The following is a 19,117-nucleotide window of genomic DNA, read 5'->3' on the forward strand; positions in this document are numbered from 1 at the left end:
CCGAAACCAAATGCCAACTCTAATCTACAGGAGCACATGGCGCAGTGAGGAAAGGTAGATAAAAGGAGGGATCGAGGGGGAGAGAACAGGGATTCAGAACAAAGTAGGTACCATGTCATCGTATTTACAGTCCATCTGAGGTTGACAGAAAGAAATCCTAATGCCTGCGGACAAAGTCAGAGCGGAGAGATTTGGGTGGATGAACGGGACTCATTGACTTAGTTAGACATCCGTGGTAGAAAGACAGAGAGCAGGAAAGAGAAAGAGGTTCAGAGTAAACACACAGAAGCAAAATGATATTACTGCATAATCAGTAACATATATCCAACTAACAGAACTGTATTACAATATTGTATTAAAAATGGTATTACTTTGACGCACAGTAAAGACAATGGGGTACCTCTACCTTGGACACAGCATAATATATCCAGAATGCTACAAACAGCCTGCAGCATTTAACTTAAAGTTTAATAAGGACAGTATACCATATGGTAGATGGAAAGAAGCAAGAGCACAACTAGCCAAGGGCAATTCATTTCATTTGATGTGAATCCTAGTGCCTTGCATTACCTTGTGCCACTCGAGAGTCAATATTTTTATCAGGACATTTGAGGTATATAAAAGCTTTTTAGATGTTCAAAGCAGGAAAAAAAAAAACATGCTAAAGGCGATGGGAGAATTTACTGTTCATGTAATTTGTTCATGTCGGTGAAATTAACAGAGGATGATGATACAGCAATTCCAGCAGCGCCCCCCCCGCCCAACTTTCGTGCACTCCCCATTTTGCAGTGACATGAGAGACGGCTGCTTCAACTGACCGTCAACGATAGACAACATCGGTTCTAAGAGTCTAACATAGTGCAAATGGCCGAGGATACACATTAAGCGGTATCAATTCAAATGGAAGAGTTGCTCAAGCAGAATAATTGCTGTAGCGGTTGATCTTTTTTTTGTGAGACCGAAATTATTTCACGAGCTCCCTAAAAATCTATTCTAGTAATATCTGCAGACCCAGCTGACCCACATATTTCCTTCCCACTTTTTTCACCCTGAAAGTGAGGATGCCATTACCCATACTATATTCTAGATTATTGGAAAGTACAGTGAAGGCTAATTTGTATTCCATGCTCGAGTACAGCTTTAAGCCTTCCTTCCTCTAACCCTTAAGTCGCTAAAACTCATATGGGAGGCTGATCATGATATTAATAATTCAGGGGAGGAACGGACTTCAATCCTGGAAATATATGAAAAAGGTGTCCAGACAAAATGAAAATTACACTTCTGCAATTTGAAATATTAATCATAGTTTTATCAAAGTTTATTGAACTCAATCTAGGCCCCAACAAGTGAAACTAAAATTAAAGCAAAACTCTTATTTATGTTAGGAGTTATAGTAACTTAAAATTGGAAATCAGAGAATGTTGCCCACAACTAATAACTACTAAATACTAAGTGGCATTTTATAGTTGAAAAATTAACTTCTCAGTGCTCTCTGGTGGACAAACTGTGTAATGGCAGCCCTGTTTCCAAATTATCTCTATCATATATTTGGCATCCCTATACTGCAATAAATTGTTACTTATCCGCAGGGAAATAGGCAGATGATTATAATCATAATAATGATAATGATCATAATATCCCACATGCCAATGTTTTGGTCAGACTCTGTTATTGACTTTTCAGCTGGTTTGTAGCCTATGTGTTTGGAGACACTTCCCCCTCTCTGAGATGTTGGAATTCCCAGGCAAAGTGGATACAAAGAGCTATTATGTCATGTCAAAAATTAATTGAGAGGAATGTAAGTCTTCATTGACTTCTTTTGTGAATTCTTAGTGTGTTAAATTAGGCAAGTTGGCAGCTCTAGACTAACAATCCTTTAAGCTACTGAACCGACTGGATGGCAGCTATACAAAACAGGAGATGTGGGGCTGTCACATCAAGAGTCCAAACTGAATTAATACATTTTCAGTTTGCAACAATGAGCAACAATCAACATGCAGGAAAAAGAGAGGATGCAACATGCTGCTTTTCCTGACCCACACTCTCACACTCACACACTTTTTTTTTAGGATTTAGTATTAATCAACTGTTTTTCATGGTCTAGTATTATAAAAGTACCCAGAATTCACCAAAACTGTCTCAGTATGAAATAAAAATTGTAACATATTAAAATCATCTCTTTAAAACGTTAAATGCACCCTGTGGTTATAAACAAACAAAAGTTATGTTTACATTGAGTGCTTCTCAATAAAACCCCATTGAGTGTATCCTCAAGGTCTAACAAAAGTGCTGAATGCATTTCCTTCCTTCCTGTATTGTTAACACCCCTGTTTACTAGCTAGCAGTCTTTTTTTTCTCTGCATTTGTTGCGGTATTTCTTCATACCATGGCACATTACCACCACATGTAGATCAGTGAAATAGTATGACTCCATTACTAGGAATGTGCATCACATCACCCATGTGCATTGTTTTGGTTTTTTACGGGCCACAACTTTTGTAACACTTCAGACGCTGTCTTCAGTATCGTTTTCAGCTGGAGCGGGCAACTTTTTTCAGCGAAAAAGCTCTAAAGATCCACTGTGCGCTACCTGCTCAGCACACTGACAAAGTTAGCGACTATCGTAGTGGAGAATTTATCTAAAAGGAGAGTGAATTTTGGATTTGCATTCATCTGGGGGCGTGAAACATGACTTTGAAGGAATGCTAACGCTGCTCTGTGTTTGCAGGATGTGTAAATACGCAACATGTTCGACATATCAACTTTCCTAACATCAGTATATGTCAATCTTGTGTTTACAGCTAAGTTCTGCACTGCCCCCAAGTGTACAACATGTTTTAAATGCACATTTAAGAAACAGAAAAAGGCTAAATACAAGTATACAATGAAAGAATCATCAGCTGCCCTGAAGTTCGAATCGTAGGTACTGCATGCTGTAGGTCGTTTATTACTAAAAGTGCATTCTTAGCGCTGTGAAATGACCTAAATGTCATAATGAAACATTTGAATACCACATTGCTTTAGAGTTGATTGGGTAGCTATTATCCTTTCTAGTTCATTAGAAAGAAAGAGAAGATTTTACATTGTGTAATTAGCAAGGATCTTGGCCTTGAGGTAAATCTTAAATTGCTAAAGGCGTTTGAGTAGACAGTCTTAAAGGAAAGACTATAACAAAGTTCGCAAGGGCAAAATGAAAGAAGGGGATCAATATCTTGTTTTTATAGGGTACAAATAATGTTGTCCCTGGTATAGTATCTTTATCTAAAATCACATAAACCCTAATTATGTTCTAAAATAATGTTACAAAATCAAAGGCAGCAGTATACAGTGGCAGGGTTGTTTTATAAGAAACGGAGGGCTTAAATGCCGCCAAATGGGAAGAGGCAGATGCATTATTTACAAATGAAAAAGTCTGTCTTCATCACACTGAGTGAATGAAGGGACCTTGAAAGCAGGAACATCTAACAAGGTAAGATGATTCACAGCCAGCACCTGTTCACTCTCGCTCCCAGTGAAGGCCGTTTTCAACCCCATGGCTGTCTTCCATCTGACAATTCCATTTATGACTGGAAACATAATTCTTTTAATTCGCGCAGATCATTTTCTTTCTTCACATTCTTTGTTTAATCTCTCAGTTTAAATCATTGTTGGTCATTATGTTGAACATTTTGAATAGAGAAATAGACTGGGGTCAGGACAAGGACCCACCTCTGACCCCTCCCTCTATGTGTGCAGATGATTCTGTGAACTACTACAGCATCATGCCATCATGTCCTGCCCCTGCTGTGGCCTGCAGTGAGGTCTAATTGGAGCAGATTGAGCTGCTGCATATGGTTCCCAGCTTTACGAGGGCAAAAGCAAAAGAATGGAAATGAACAGAGGTCCTGACTGCATCATAGAGTCAGCAGCTGGTGCAGCCAGTGTCATCTACACCCCCGCTACAAGCTTTAAGCTCCATCTCAGGGGAGTAGGAGAGGATAGTGAGCCTGTAACACCCGAGGAGCTTATTCTTTTTCAGCCTGAGGTTTTATACACAATCATGAGAGGAGCATGTGTCATGAAGAATTGTGTGTTATCTGTCTCAAGGTAAGTGATCATCATGGTATTGCATACATAAGCATCATTTTTCTTGGAAACCGAAGAAATAAGTGCCTGATCTGCGTGGGTTATACAAGTGATAACTTCACCAGCTGTGGAAGAAGTAAACGGATCCTGATAGTGGTGTGACACTAACTATCCCATTCTAAATGTCACATAGAATACATTGATAACCTGTGAAATGGACTGCAGCAGAGACTTTACTTTCGAAGGTGATTGGTTGAGGCTGTGTGGCGCGAGCTGCCAAATCATGCTGTTGTTCTACCAGGGAATCCTATTCAGCATCATTAGATGCAGAATTACAGAACAAAAATCTGACTTGCCAGCATGCACAAAACAGCTATAAAGGTACTAGGGAAGAAGGAATATGAGCCCATACAGAGCCTGTACGGGCAGGCAGTCATGGAACAAGCAACAAAAATCATTACAGAGTCTCAACATCCCCTCATCTGTGAATATGAACCTCTGCCATCCGGAAGAAGACTCTGTGTGCCAACGTGCAAATCAAACCGCTTGAAGCTATCGTTTGTTCCAGCCTTCATCGAGCTGCTGAACTCTAATGCTAAATCTTAGTGCAATAGAGCAATGTGCAATAAATACACAAGGACTTTAATTCTAACAGAACAGAAATCCACAGCCCTTGAAATCTCATCACTGTGCCATTGTGTCCAGATCACTCTTTTATTGATTGTCATTGGAGCAGCCGTTAGTTGACATCACAGATAATACTGCTACTTCGAGGTCTAGTAGAGACATGTGCCTTTTAGATTTTATTGCCATAAATCAAAGAAAGGAAATATTTTATGATCACTCAAAAATAGCTGCTTTTGTCCCTTTTCTTTCTGCCCAATCATCTGTTAAGAAATGCGAAGCACTCAATTCTTGTGAAAACCCCATGGTTTACTTGAACAACCATGTGGGATCCATATAAGTAAGTATTGCTAATAAAAAAAAAGAAGAGGCGTATTAGAGTAGACTGTTTGTTTATGACAGTTGAAGGAAATTAAAGGACACCTTCTATGCCTCCTAATATGCTTGTGATAACAACCACTGCTTTAATTACTACTCTGAGTTCTGTGTCTGAAGCCATTCTATGTTATATTCATACTAACAAATTAAATATTAATTTTAGAATCTGGAGCCTGAACAAAGAGTAGAAGCACAGCTTGGCTCCAAAATGCATTCAGTGTTCTAGTTTTGTATATAGAAGATTTAGTGAGCATGAAAGTTCATAACAGTTTCCAGGCTCTTTTTCCTTTTCTTTAAGTTTCCTCGACACTGACTGTTTCAATTTTATAGTACTCTGGGAGTCTCTAAGAAATGCTTTGTTGAGATGTTTCCCAGAATATCAGTCCATATCCATTCTCCCCCCCCCCATCATCGTTCCATCTTCTACCCTTCTTTTGATTCAAACACACGCCGACTTTCCCTAATTAATATGCATATTCACATGCATGCATACACAATTTGACACTTAACAACAGTTCCTCACCTGGAGATCTGAAGGTCCAGGCCTCATCATCATCAAAGTGTGTATCCCCAGCTGCGAACCTCTCTCCAGGGAAAAATGCGTGCGCCACGGTGCCCCCTGGCCCATCAAAGGGATATCCATCATTGTGGTCGGCCTTAGTGAAGTCGATTTGAATGTCTGCATCACTGCCGGCCACCTCGTGGAAGTTTAGTGGTGCGATGTCACTCCAGACCTTCAGGGCGTAGTACATCAGGGCTCGAACAGTGTCCCTGCCCAGTAAGGCCGAGTCCTTAGGGAAGGTCCTCACTCTGAGAAGAAAGGAAGGAGGCAGCTATGTTACATGAGAGAGGAAAGAAAGGCAAGATGTGGGGATTATTAGGAGCCATATTTTCACTCTCAGGCCTGTTTTAGCAGTTTTAAGCAAATTCACCTTTCTAAATAGACACTATCTTTACACCGGAGCAAAAGTTACAGAAAATATTCTCTGTACATACCAAATATTTAAAGTAATATACCTTATCTTGAACCCCTTTTAGCTACATTGTCCAAGCATTACTGGAATGTATGGAAGAAATTTCTTTTTTTTTTTTAATAAATGAAGAAAAACATCCTCAAACTCAATCTTTAAACTGCCATTTTCAGCCAAACTACCAAAAAACGTGTCTTCTTTCAGAAATTTTTAATAGTTTATAGCAGGGGTCTTCAACGTTTTAAGCCAAGGACCCCTTAAATGAAAGAGAGACAAAACAGGAACCCCTTCTACATATTGTACAAAATTAAGTTGCATATTAAACTGAGCCTACAATAACACGTAGGGCGGCCTAGAGCCTTATACATACTTTTTTTTGCATAGCCTAATAATTGTTTGCATGATTTTATAAATCATGTTTTAATGTTAAAAGCACAGGTGAATCCTTAGGATGAACTGTATCTGTGGATGGCCTTAGTGACTAGTAGCCCTAGTGACTACCTTACCTATAGGCCAGTAAGCCTATCATCAGTGGGGATTTATATTTACTAGTAATATGTTGGACTCATGTTAAGACTTTTAATATATATATATATTTTTTTTACTTTCAAGAGTTAACAACAATTTGGAGGACCCCCTAGGGGTCCCGGACCCCCTGTTGAAGAACCCTGGTTTATAGCATAATTTTCCCTTTCCCTTCCCTTTGTAGAAATGTATTCAAAAGGGATAGAGTTAAATAAAGGTGACTCTTTCCATTGATGACAACAATTTCCCTCGAACACCGTCTTAGGCTCACCGACTCAGGTTTTGAGTGGAATAAATTGTTCCTAGAAGTATATTTTACTGATAACTTCTGAGTGGAAAACAACTTTGGCCACCAGCTACATTTCAGACCTTTCATCCAAACATGAGCCAGAACAGCAGCTGTTTCAACGACTCCGCTTGTAGCTGAGGGTGACCGGACCTTTACTGTCAAAGTCAAACTTCTGAACACCTGCCAGAGGAGCTCACACCAGCGAGGTCTCTTTAATGTCTCAAATCACTTCTCAAGGCACACTCATAAAAGTCAGCTAGTTCGGTTTCATCTTTCTTTCAGTTTTGTTCTCATTCATCACTGTTTACTTTTTATCTACTCTTCAATGTTCAGTGATTCATCTTGGTACACATACTATACACACTATTACAGTACATACATAATATATACAGCCAAGCAGACAGACAGTTATTCTCTCCATCACCATTCTCAATTTACTCCTTTTTGGAATGAAGTCAATCCCCATTTCACCTTGTGAGGCCATATGATGTATGTGTATGCAGCATATCATTTTTTTTCTTTTAGAGCTCCAAGCCTTATAAGTGTTTGAACACATTTTGCTTTTTTAAAGCTTCCTTGTTCTGCATTAGCGGCTATAATCAAAGAATATTGGACTCACATTCTCCAGGTGGATAGAAACATAACTCCAGATGAATGCTAATTGTACTGTGTGTCTGCTGGATGTGTAAATAGGTGATACTATGCCAGTGTTGTGTATACAGTTATTGCAGGTTTAGGTTTATCATACTATACTTAGTCACACCCATGACTACGTCTCTATACATAAGAAAGCAAGAGGAGTTTTATGAACACTCTTTTGTGATTCAGTATATGCATGTAAAAAAACAGTAAAGGATAGGGTTTGGGCATAACCAGCCTTTTATTATAAAAACAGAAACTGTCACCTCTCTCCATAATTTCTGCCTACATAAGCTGATATTTTCTCCTGCTCCCCACTGCAGTCAACACTTGAGCTGCCTGTTCTGCCGTTACCGCGGTGTCTTTAACACACCCAGTGATGCGAATGAGTTTCATTAATGCGGCTAATTAATGTATTAATTAGCAAATATGTCTATGTCAACATGTTGTCACTAAACACATGGGCGGCATTAGCAACTTCAGCTTGAAGCAATAAGGTGGTAGTAGTTTGAAGAGAGAGTTTTTACCTCATTAAGACAAAAATGTATGCAGCTAGTCACTTCAAAATCTAATTAGATCGCCTATTCTGTGGGGAGAACTGTGGTGTGCGGTGAGTAGGATTTTGTTCTTGGGTTGATTTGTTCACACAACATGTGCTACACAGTCCACTTATTCATACTGCCTGAGTGTCTGACCCTCACTGCAAACCACAGTTAGCCAAGGTCAGTGCAAATGGCTCAACCTCCACGGACAACATCGCTGCTTATTAGTCCTAATTCAGACGGACGAGGGTGGGCGACTGTGTGTGTTTGGGAGAGTGCTGATGAGAGAGAAAGATGGAGAGGCAGAGTGCATGGGTTTGTCACAGTGCGAGTATGTATGTGGGCATCCATTATGTGTGTCAGATTGTGAGAGTGTGTGTGTGTGTGTGTGTGTGTGTGTGTGTGTGTGTGTGTGTGTGTGTGTGTGTAATTGACGGAAGGTCAGCCAAGGTGACAACATTCCTGACCTGCATCTCAGATGAAGTGAGGAGCCCCGGGGAACTGTGTTTACATAAGGAGACTATACTGTAGGTGCATAGTAAATAAACCAGGTGTCATATCCCTGTGGTGCCTCCTTTAAATTTGGTTAACCTCACGGAGCATGGCTGGGATCTTGTCACTTTGTCAATAATACACCTTGATTTTAACAACCTTATTGATTATGTTTTAATTAAGCCACGACGTGCAGTCAGCTCTGATGTTTAAATAAACAGTTTGCCCAGTATTTAGTTTTGTATGTGTTCCTCCTAATAACAGTAAGTACATCTGAACTACAGGTGAAATGAGCAGATATATTTACCTTATACCAACCTTAATTATATAGTCTTATTTTACTTGACACGATGAGCAATTTTTTTCAGTGATTAATTGAATTGAATATGTCGTATTAATATGTCATCACCAAAATATGACAACATTGTTCCTCAAGGATATATTTGACATCAAGTCAAGACTGAGATTATGATGACATAAAAATGCTCTAACAAATAAAACAAGATTGAATTATCCTTCCAGTAATGACCTATCTTTTACTGTCATTTTCTGTATGACCCAAGTCAAAACTTTTTAAAAGTCTCACTGCAACATCTATCCAATGCACCTGTTTGATCATGGCAGTGTACTTAAAGGAATTGACATGTGAGAAGACACACCTATTTGCTTTCTGACTTCTTCTTCTTCTTCTAGAGGAGTCTCCTCTAGTTGCCTGGCAACCTAACTGTGATGAAAACACTCCAGGAGGTCACTGCATCTGGACAAGAAGTACTTTTAGCAAGTAACTCTTCATAAAACCACAACTTTTTCGGTTTTTGTACAGTTTAAACAACTAAATACAGTGTGAGAGTTAGTGAGATTTAGAGATGCTGGTATAGTTTGTGGACGGAGTCCGGCTCTGCTTCCAGTCTTTATGCTAAGATAAGCTAATTGCATGCTGGCTAGCTTCATAGCTTACAAACATGAGAGTGTTATCGATCCTCTCCTCTATCTATCGGCAAGAAAATTATTTACCGGGGCAACCTCTAGCTCAGACGGTCTGGCTCCTTTCGACGCAAAGGAGCAGCGGCTCTACTCCGAATTCCTCACGGATGACTGAGCTTCTCACCCAATCACTAATGGCTCTGACACACCAACCCGACGGCCGACCGTCAGCAGAAAAGGCAGTCGGACTGACTGCCTCCCTGAGTTGGTCAAAAAAGTGCCTCGGAACACACCGAAGCGACGCTGAGTTGAGCGTACGTTCTGCGCATGCGCAAGACGTAATATGTCTCCATAACAGCAGGCGGCGCTAATCTGTATTGTCGCCCAAAAAATGTAAACCGGCAGCTGATTGGACAAACGCGCCACGCTGGGTCTGGCTTCCCCGACCATAATGGCGGCTCGTTCGGAATACGATCTCAAATTTTACAAAAAATTGTTCACCGAAACAGGTTTCTGAAAACATTTCAAGCGAGAAATAGGCCATGCAGTTGCTGAATCTGTCTTCATTTCAGATCTACAAAAATCAGTTTAAAAGTTTTTCGTCAGATTTTGAAAGGCATTTGTCACGCTCATCCCGCTTGTCATTTCCGGGTTAGCACTCCACCAATCAGATTGGTCATTGAGTCTGACTGCCCACCCACCAATTCAACATGTCAAATCGGCCAAAATGAAGGCAGACGGCTCCTCCGGCTGAAGACGGCACGGAACACACTGAACAGACTCGGGTCACTGACCTCGCAAGACGGACGATAATCGGGTCGGTGTGTCAGCGCCTTAAGGGAGACGCCAGCCACCCTCCTGAGGAAACCCATTTCGGCATTTTCCGCCTGTACCATGGATCTCGTTCTTTCGGTCATGACTGGAATGGTTTTATTTACGGAACTGTTGGAATCTTTTAATTTTGTTTGTGAGGGGGGCAGAGGAGAAAGATTGGAGCCAGGCAGCCTCCCGCTATACATTTTAGTGCATTCCTTTGATGTGGTCACAAGGGTTTTAAAGGCAACACACTATGTTTGAATTTGCTCTCGTAACCTGGTTATCACAGTCGCTCTCAAATTGTAGTGCCAGGTTAAAACAAGTCAGACCAAAAAATTGTTGGTAACAGGCAAAAGTTGTGGTCAAGTCCTTTCATTGCATGGATTTCTCAGCTCAGCCCTAAAAGAATAAACTTGTGGCTGGTCAAAGCTGATGGCTGTGTGTCCACAGCGTGAATGTTTATTTTCTTCAGATTTAATGGCCGTGACTGATGAGCAGTTAGGAAGTGATAAGCACATGAGCCAGCAAAGTTTAAAGGAAAAAGAAAGTGCAGATGTCAGAGTTTTTAGCTGCAGCATAGAGCAGGAGTCATCATTGGCTCAGTGGCTGAGGGCTGTTTAGCAGCAGCAGAGCTTCTGAGTGTGCATCATTGACTCACAAATAAATATCTGAGAACAGAGTGTACCGTCAGACGTTTCCACATCAATCAAATATAATACCTCCATAAAGAACTGCTTACATCAAAGCACACCCTGACACTACTGAGCAGGCAGTCCTGGACGGACTGTGAATCTTTCACTATGGTGCTTAGCTCACAAACAGAGGATGGAAGAGGAGGAAATAGCACGAGGAAGGAGAAGAGAAAGGGGCACTGTTACAGGTGGATGGGAATGAAGGAGGGATGAGAGTAAGCAAGCTAAAAGATGCAATATGCAGTATTCATGATGATTCACCACTTATTCATGCTTTTAATAATAATAATAATAATAATAATATCTATCTAAACCTGACTATTAACTACATCCTTGATTGACAAAAGAAACGTAAATTAATATTTGTAATCTGTCTGATTTGTTTTAAACAAAGAAATACTGTAGTTATTGTATTTGAGTTGGATGCTTTTAAGTGAAACTAGAACTGCAAGCAGTTATGACGGGGTCCAAGCCTCCCCGTCGTGAGTCCCCCCTGGCGCAAGTCGCCCCTGATGACACGTGGAGGAGAAGCCAAAGCACGATGGCGGCAAGGCAAAAGTCAGGAAATTTCACTAATTGCAAGCTCCAAAGTCTGTGGTGAAATCCAATAGCAAATTTCCCATTCATTGAGTAAAAGGCCAAAATGCTTCAACCTCAATTATAACGCAACCTAAAGACCGATCATCACCAAATCTGGTATAGAGCCGCAGAGATATTGCCATTGCAAATTTCCCATTTAAATGCATTGACTTATTTGCCAAAACGCGTCTACGTTCATTATAGCGCCCCCTAATGGCCGATCCTCACCAAATTTGGTACAGAGCGTCGGAATGGGATGTCGAACAATATTACCAAGTTCTGATACGTATTAATTTCCAAACCTGGGTCCCATAGGCCATGCCCACTTTGACGAATCAGTACCCCTCTCTCCCTCCTCCCCGCTCTGCGAGTGCTTTTACACCCTTTACTGGGAAATCAAAGAAATGTATATGTAGAAATATAATGAGGTCTGTAATCAAAAAAAAAAAACAGCACAGTAGTAAAATGTATCTGAGACTTGATACACATAAAAAAAAAATATATATATATATATTATATATATAAATTATATATATAGATTATATATCTAATCTATATATCTAATCTATATATATATTCTCACTGAAGGCATCAAAACTATGACTGAACACATATGGAATTATGTACTTAACAAAAAAGTGTGAAATAACTGAAAACATGTCTTATATTTTAGATTCCTCAAAGTAGCCACCCTTTGCTTTTTTGATAGCGCTGCAAACCCTTGGTGTTCTCTCAATGTTCTTCATGAGGTAGTCACCTGAAACGGTTTTCACTTCACAGGTGTGCCTTGTCAGGGTTAATTAGTGGAATTTATTTCCCTTATTAATGGGGTTGGGACCATCAGTTGTGTTGTGCAGAAGTCAGGTTGATACACAGCCGACAGCCCTATTGGACAACTGTTAGAATTCATATTATGGCAAGAACCAATCAGCTAAGTAAAGAGAAACGAGTGGCCATCATTACTTTAACAAATGAAGGTCAGTCAGTCCGGAAAATTGCGAAAACTTTGAATGTGTCCCCAAGTGCAGTCGCAAATACCATCAAGCGCTACAATGAAACTGGCTCACATGAGGACCGCCCCAGGAAAGGAAGACCAAGAGTCACCTCTGCTGCTGAGGATAAGTTCATCCGAGTCACCAGCCTCAGAAATCGCAAGTTAACCGCAGCTCAGATTAGAGACCAGATGAATGCCACACAGAGTTCTAGCAGCAGACACATCTCTAGAACAACTGTTAAGAGGAGACTGCGCGAATCAGGCCTTCATGGTCAAGTAGCTGCTAGGAAACCACTGCTAAGGAGAGGCAACAAGCAGAAGAGATTTGTTTGGGCCAAGAAACACACGGAATGGACATTAGACCAGTGGAAATCTGTGCTTTGGTCTAATGAGTCCAAATTTGAGATCTTTGGTTCCAACCGCCGTGTCTTTGTGCGACGCAGAAAAGGTGAACGGATGGATTCTACATGCCTGGTTCCCAACGTGAAGCATGGAGGAGGAGGTGTGATGGTGTGGGGGTGTTTTGCTGGTGACACTGTTGGGGATTTATTCAAAATTGAAGGCATACTGAACCAGCATGGTTACCACAGCATCCTGCAGCGACATGCCATCCCATCCTGTTTGCGTTTAGTTGGACCATCATTTATTTTTCAACAGGACAATGACCCCAAACACACCTCCAGGCTGTGTAAGGGCTATTTGACCAAGAAGGAGAGTGATGGAGTGCTGTGCCAGATGACCTGGCCTCCACAGACACCGGACCTGAACCCAATCGAGATGGTTTGGGGTGAGCTGGACCGCAGAGTGAAGGCAAAAGGGCCAACAAGTGCTAAGCATCTCTGGGAACTCCTTCAAGACTGTTGGAAAACCATTTCAGGTGACTACCTCTTGAAGCTCATCAAGAGAATGCCAAGAGTGTGCAAAGCAGTAATCAGAGCAAAGGGTGGCTACTTTGAAGAAACTAGAATATAAGACATGTTTTCAGTTATTTCACACTTTTTTGTTAAGTACATAATTCCACATGTGTTCATTCATAGTTTTAATGCCTTCAGTGAGAATCTACAATGTAAATAAAACGAAAAAGGAAAATAAATAAAAGGAAACGCATTGAATGAGAAGGTGTGTCCAAACTTTTGGCCTGTACTGTGTATATATATAATATTTTTTTTTGGACTGATACTGAAATCAATGTTTTTGCAAATATCGTGCCAAAAAAGGTAATCAGAACATGGATAATAACATGCTTTTAATTTGAAACTAATAAACTACTTTACTTATTTTGAAGCAGGGTATGCTTGTTTCTGAGAAATTTAATTTGTGAACGTGTTAGTCTCACTTATTTCCCTTGTCTGAAAAGGAAATCTCCCATTTATCGAGGTGTAAGAAAAGGAAAGCCATTACATAGATCGTAACAGGTTTTGGAGACAAATCCTTTTTTACCTTTAAATCAATAAGAAGAGGGCATTGTCCTTCTAGATACCAATGTAATTTACGTGTAAATAATACATTACACGGCAAATTAATGTCTGTCCACCAGAACACAACCTACTCCTATCCCCCTTACTAAAGTAATGATGCTATAGAAACCATGGTGGGGCAGGAATAAATAAATAAATAAATAAATAAATAAATAAATAAATAAATAAATAAATAATAAATATAAAATAAATATATTATATCCTTTCAATAGGCTGGATTTCTGTTGTGCAACAGAGAGAGATTAATTTCCCAACAGTCAAGATAATGCATGTAATGACATGTATGAGCAAATATAACTAAGTTATTGCAAGTAAACCTAATAAACCTTCTAGAGACCAGGTAAATAAAATGGCTGTGGGAAGTTCTTTTTCACAGTTGTAGAGTGAATACAGTATGTGCTTATAGAGGTTTTACATCTTATCTGACAGATGAATGTCTATGAAACCATCCTTGCAAGGTCTTTAGCCAAACTACGTTATAATTAATAGTTATAATTAGTTTTGCCATTACAGACTCTATTACGAAATATTATCTCAGGAGTCCATTTACAATATGTTGCTTTTTATAGTGAGGTACTGATTTAACACACCTGTAGAATTTGTACAGTACAAAAGGCTGTTGAATGTTGACCATGTGCCCTCTTGTGGCAAACTGCACATTGTGCTATTGAGCACTTGGAGCTGTGCAGTCAGTAAAACGACATAGCAAGAGGCACGTCGGCAGAACAGAGCTCAAAGCGCACTTTACTGCATCCAAGTGGTGTGAGTTGTGTGTGTCTCTGACTAACCGCGAGTAAAACCAGTTATTTCTGACTGAACGCGACTTTTATTGAGTCTTTCTCTGCATATTGATCGATTTTTATGAAGGCTGTTTTACAGAATCCGAGCTAATCTACTTATCGTGCAGCTTGCTTATGCCAGTGCTAGTTAAGCTGATTTGGACAATGTTGGCATTCTGGTATGTAAATGGGATCAAAGTCTTTTTGTATTGCAACTTAATGGAGCAGTAAGTATAATTTATTTCTTGTGTGTATTTGAAACTGGATAAATATAACTTCACTGTTTATATGTTGATTAAGCTTATGGAGCATATGCACACTGGTAGCTTTATCGCACAAATGCATTAGTACTTCTAGTAATAACCCATTTAAGTCATCTGCTTATGTGAATTCTCATTATAGTTGGCATTTTTATTTGTTCATATTTCTTCAACTCAAAACCTATAAGCATCAGTGCTTGCAAATAATGTATTGAACTAAAGTACTTAAGTACTGAATCTCAGTACTTAAGTAAAAGTATAAATAATCAGAGATATATTTACTTTAGTAAAAGTAGAAGTACAACAATGACAAAAAAAAGTCAAAAGTACCTGATTTTAAATGTACTTTAAGTATTAAAAGTAAAAGTACTTGCATTACGATTTATTCTCTTAATGTCTATATTCTAATAATTAAAAAAAAAAAAAAAAAAAAACAGTATGGGCTGTGGCATTTTAATTAAGTTAGTTTTAGGTTAATGTAATTGTGCTTACCATCTGTGGCCCAGTTAACATTCTGACTTACAATTCTGGTTATCTATCAGGGTGATCTGCATGAAGCTTGACGTTGCATTATTTCCCACGGGACAGTGAATGCTGCACACATTTATCTAGCGAGAACACACAGGCTTGGACAACAAGTACGTGGCTTCACAGCTGAGGAGGACCGTTAGTGTTTTTAAGATAAATATACGGGTTGTATATTAACCCTATGTGAAGGAATGCTTCACATATGACCAAGCAGAGTATCGGGAGCAGCAGCAGTAACGGGAGCAGCGGTAGTACCGGGAGCTGTACGCGCCTGGCCAATAAATGCTATTGAAGGGCGGGTCTTGGCGTGGCGGTGCAGGAGCCGCTGCTGAAGGCTTCCCTGCGGACTGCAAACGTGGACGGTCAGGAAGATGTTTTGGTAGGGGGAAAAACTGATCAGAAAATTTAACGAAAAAGTAACGGAACGTTGTAGAAATGTAGTGGAGTAGAAAGTATAGATAAGTGCTGCAAAATGTAACGAAGTAAACGTCAAAAGTATGCACTATTGATTGTACATAAGTAAAGTACAGATATACGTGAAATTTACTTAAGTACAGTAACAAAGTATTTGTACTTCGTTACATTCCTTAACCTTATCTTAACCCCTGGTTAAGATAAAGTCAGTAAAAAGAGTTCTGTGTGTTCTGACTGCCACTCTAAGGTTAACATCACTCCTATTGAAGCCACACATACAGTCCTAAGTGAATACCTATTGTTTAGTATGTTAAAGTATTTCAGCACAATTCAGTACCTCAGTACTTCATCTAGTGCAGATAAATGTTCTCTGCGTGGCATCAATAATACACAGACCTTGGAGCTGAATAAAGGCACAGGATACAATAGAAGTCAAAATGTTTAACTCTGTATGAGTGTACAGTGGATACTTTTGAGTGAATGAGTGTGCAACTGATGATTTTGCACCTCACAAATTAGTTGAGCACCAGAACATTACAGTAAATATTTATCCAATAAAGAAGCATGCAAGGAACAATGCATCTTCCACAATAAACAAAATACCTGGATAAAAAAAAATGCTTTCATTAAATTGCACCCAAACACACCTGAGGGTAGCTGTGGTTCTGTATAGAATATCTATGCTTTCCTATGTTTTGATAAACCACACCATATGGCGACCTCTCAAAATGTGACTGAATCTGAAACCAACAAGTAATCCACAAGTGTTTATAATAAAAGCACTATAAATTTACCATCTGTTTCTTGGCAGGAGCTCGAGGCTGAAAAGAAATCTACAAAAGACACAAGCTCCATACTGTACGTCTCAATTTCCAGTAAAACTTGGCTTCTTTGCACGCAAATGTAAGAGCTGTGAGTTGAAAGGTGGCTTCGCTGGTCTGAAAAGACATGCTGCCTTATTTCACAAAGATGTGTGGGGCCAGAAGAGCATCGCGAGGCGTGTGATGGGCAGCAGTAGGACGGAGAGAAGCAGAGAGTAAAGAGAGAGCCAGTGATGAGAAAAGGCAAAATGTTCCAGTCATAAAACAGCAGGTCTTCACAGCAGCGTACATGCTGGTTCCCCCCCGCCCCCAAAGCAGACTCTATGCAACAGCTTCGCTGCAGTGAGATGCTGGATTGCTGCCACTCGGTTTTCCAGGTCAGCTGAGACCTCACGAGAGCCCCCATGCAATCATATCTTGACCCCAAAGAAATGTCTGTATCTCTGACAGAAATCCTCCCGTGGGTGGATGTGGGGGATTATTTCAACAAGGCAATGCCACAGGGACAAAGTCACCAGGTAATTTGGTATTATCAATATGCCATAGCCATCCTGCCCCTGGTGACAAGTGATTCATCCTCTGAACTCATCCCTCTCGCAGTCTGATCTGTTGCTTCTGCCGCTTCAAAACAGTGTAGGGCAGGGAACTCAGTAAATAAGCAGACAGATGTTTTTTTAGGTCTTTGTGTCTTTGAAATGAACTCAACACAATATTATGCAACTCGTCCTCGTCCTGCTGCCTCATCATCTTCACCATCTTCTCTCAGCCGAGCTCTACTTTATGTTCTGTCCTGCTTTTGCAGTAACTACAGCAGCCCCTACCCCCACACTCCCTCATGCTCCCACAGCCTTCCCATCCTTCTTGCTTATCGACCGGTTTCTTCAATCCTCCAGTGCCCTGATGTCCTGCTTTCCCTCCGCATCTCGCTTCATTTTGCTGTTCTTGTTTCCTACCGTAGATCTATTAGCCTCCTCAGGTCATCGTTCCTCTGCAAGTTGCCTTGGCCCATATGGCCCGTGTACTTACTCTCCTTAACTTGGCCTGCAATGGCTGAAATAAAGGCTTTCCTCAGGTACATAAAATACTTGTTTAACTGGTACTTGTCTGCTATAGGGCTGGGTGATATGGAGAAAATCAGATATCACGATATTCTTGACCAAATACCTCAATGTTGATATTCTAACCATATTATAGGGTTGACTATTGTTGCTTTAAAGCTACATTGTGTAAGAATTTCTCCCATCTAGCAGTGAAATTGTATATGACAACCGAATGAATATTACTTTCTAGCCCTTCCTCCTACACCGACCGAACCCGAAACTAGCTCTCTCCCTTGTTTACACGTCGCAGCTGTTCTAGCCATTCCAATAATATTAACTTTGGTCTTGTCTGTTGCGTTGTCGTTTTAATTCTCTTACTTCCCTGGCGAGTAATCTTAACCTCGTGAGATCGTCCTGATCTCGCAAGCTCCAGTTTTTCACTCGCAGATCAGTCTGGCATCTTTGGAGCCGTTCGCCAAATGACCGACCAATCAGCGTTGGTTTTGAGGCGGCTTTAGGTATGACACAACGTGAAGCATCTATCACCAACAGGTGGTGATAGACAGATGGTCCAATCAGCTAACCAGTATTTTCAGACAGCGGTAGCCCTAATTCTGTTAGCCGCTCGCTAATGCTTTTTTCTCTTGGATCCTTCTTTTGGAATATGGACCGGGAACCTGAAATGGTGCCTTTTATTCGTAAATTCTCGTTACACAAACTGCAAATATCCTTTACCGACATGTTGCTTGCTTGCTGAGCTAACGAGCTATGCTTTGCCTGCAGCAGCAGGGGTAGCCTGGCTTGTGGTTGTATTTGCATACACTTCGTTGATCTGATTGGTTGATTTGACCCGTCTATTACCAACATAGGTGGTGATAGACAGATGGTTTATCCAATCACCTAACCAGTATTTTCGCCCCTTCCCAAAAGTTCTCCAACGGCAAGTTCCCAGATGGATATGCCGAGCAAATGTGAAGCAATCTATCTGGCGGAGTCAGGTTAGAGTAATCTGCCCCTTGCATTCATCATGGTGCCAAAAGGTGTAAGAGGGCGAAATGCGTAAGTATGTCCCATTTTAAAGATGGAGGCGCTACATGGCTGCCATCATTCAAGCGAGTCGCTCCTATGTATTCTGAATGATTCTGAATGTCAGATTCTACGCTTATGAGAATACTTTGATTAGTTGGTGGAAGTAATTACACATGAATGAGTATATATTTGTGAAAGAACAAAGGGGTTTTTGCTAAGAATCAACTCAAAAAATTAC

General features: G+C 40.4%; 1 protein-coding gene across 4 annotated transcripts in view; it reads right to left on the reverse strand.

The window, feature by feature from the left end:
• LOC120546041 (matrix metalloproteinase-17-like) overlaps positions 1-19,117 on the reverse strand; it is a 135,920-nt gene that overhangs the window by 13,635 nt on the left and 103,168 nt on the right. For all 4 annotated transcript variants that reach the window (XM_039780792.1, XM_039780790.1, XM_039780789.1 and 1 more), the window contains exon 4: positions 5,591-5,877. In XM_039780792.1, coding sequence (XP_039636726.1) covers positions 5,591-5,877 — 287 coding nt within the window. The remainder of the gene's footprint in view (positions 1-5,590; positions 5,878-19,117) is intronic.

The sequence above is a fragment of the Perca fluviatilis genome, chromosome 17 (genome assembly GCF_010015445.1).
Source record: "Perca fluviatilis chromosome 17, GENO_Pfluv_1.0, whole genome shotgun sequence".
In the NCBI taxonomy this organism is placed as follows: Eukaryota; Metazoa; Chordata; class Actinopteri; order Perciformes; family Percidae; genus Perca; species Perca fluviatilis.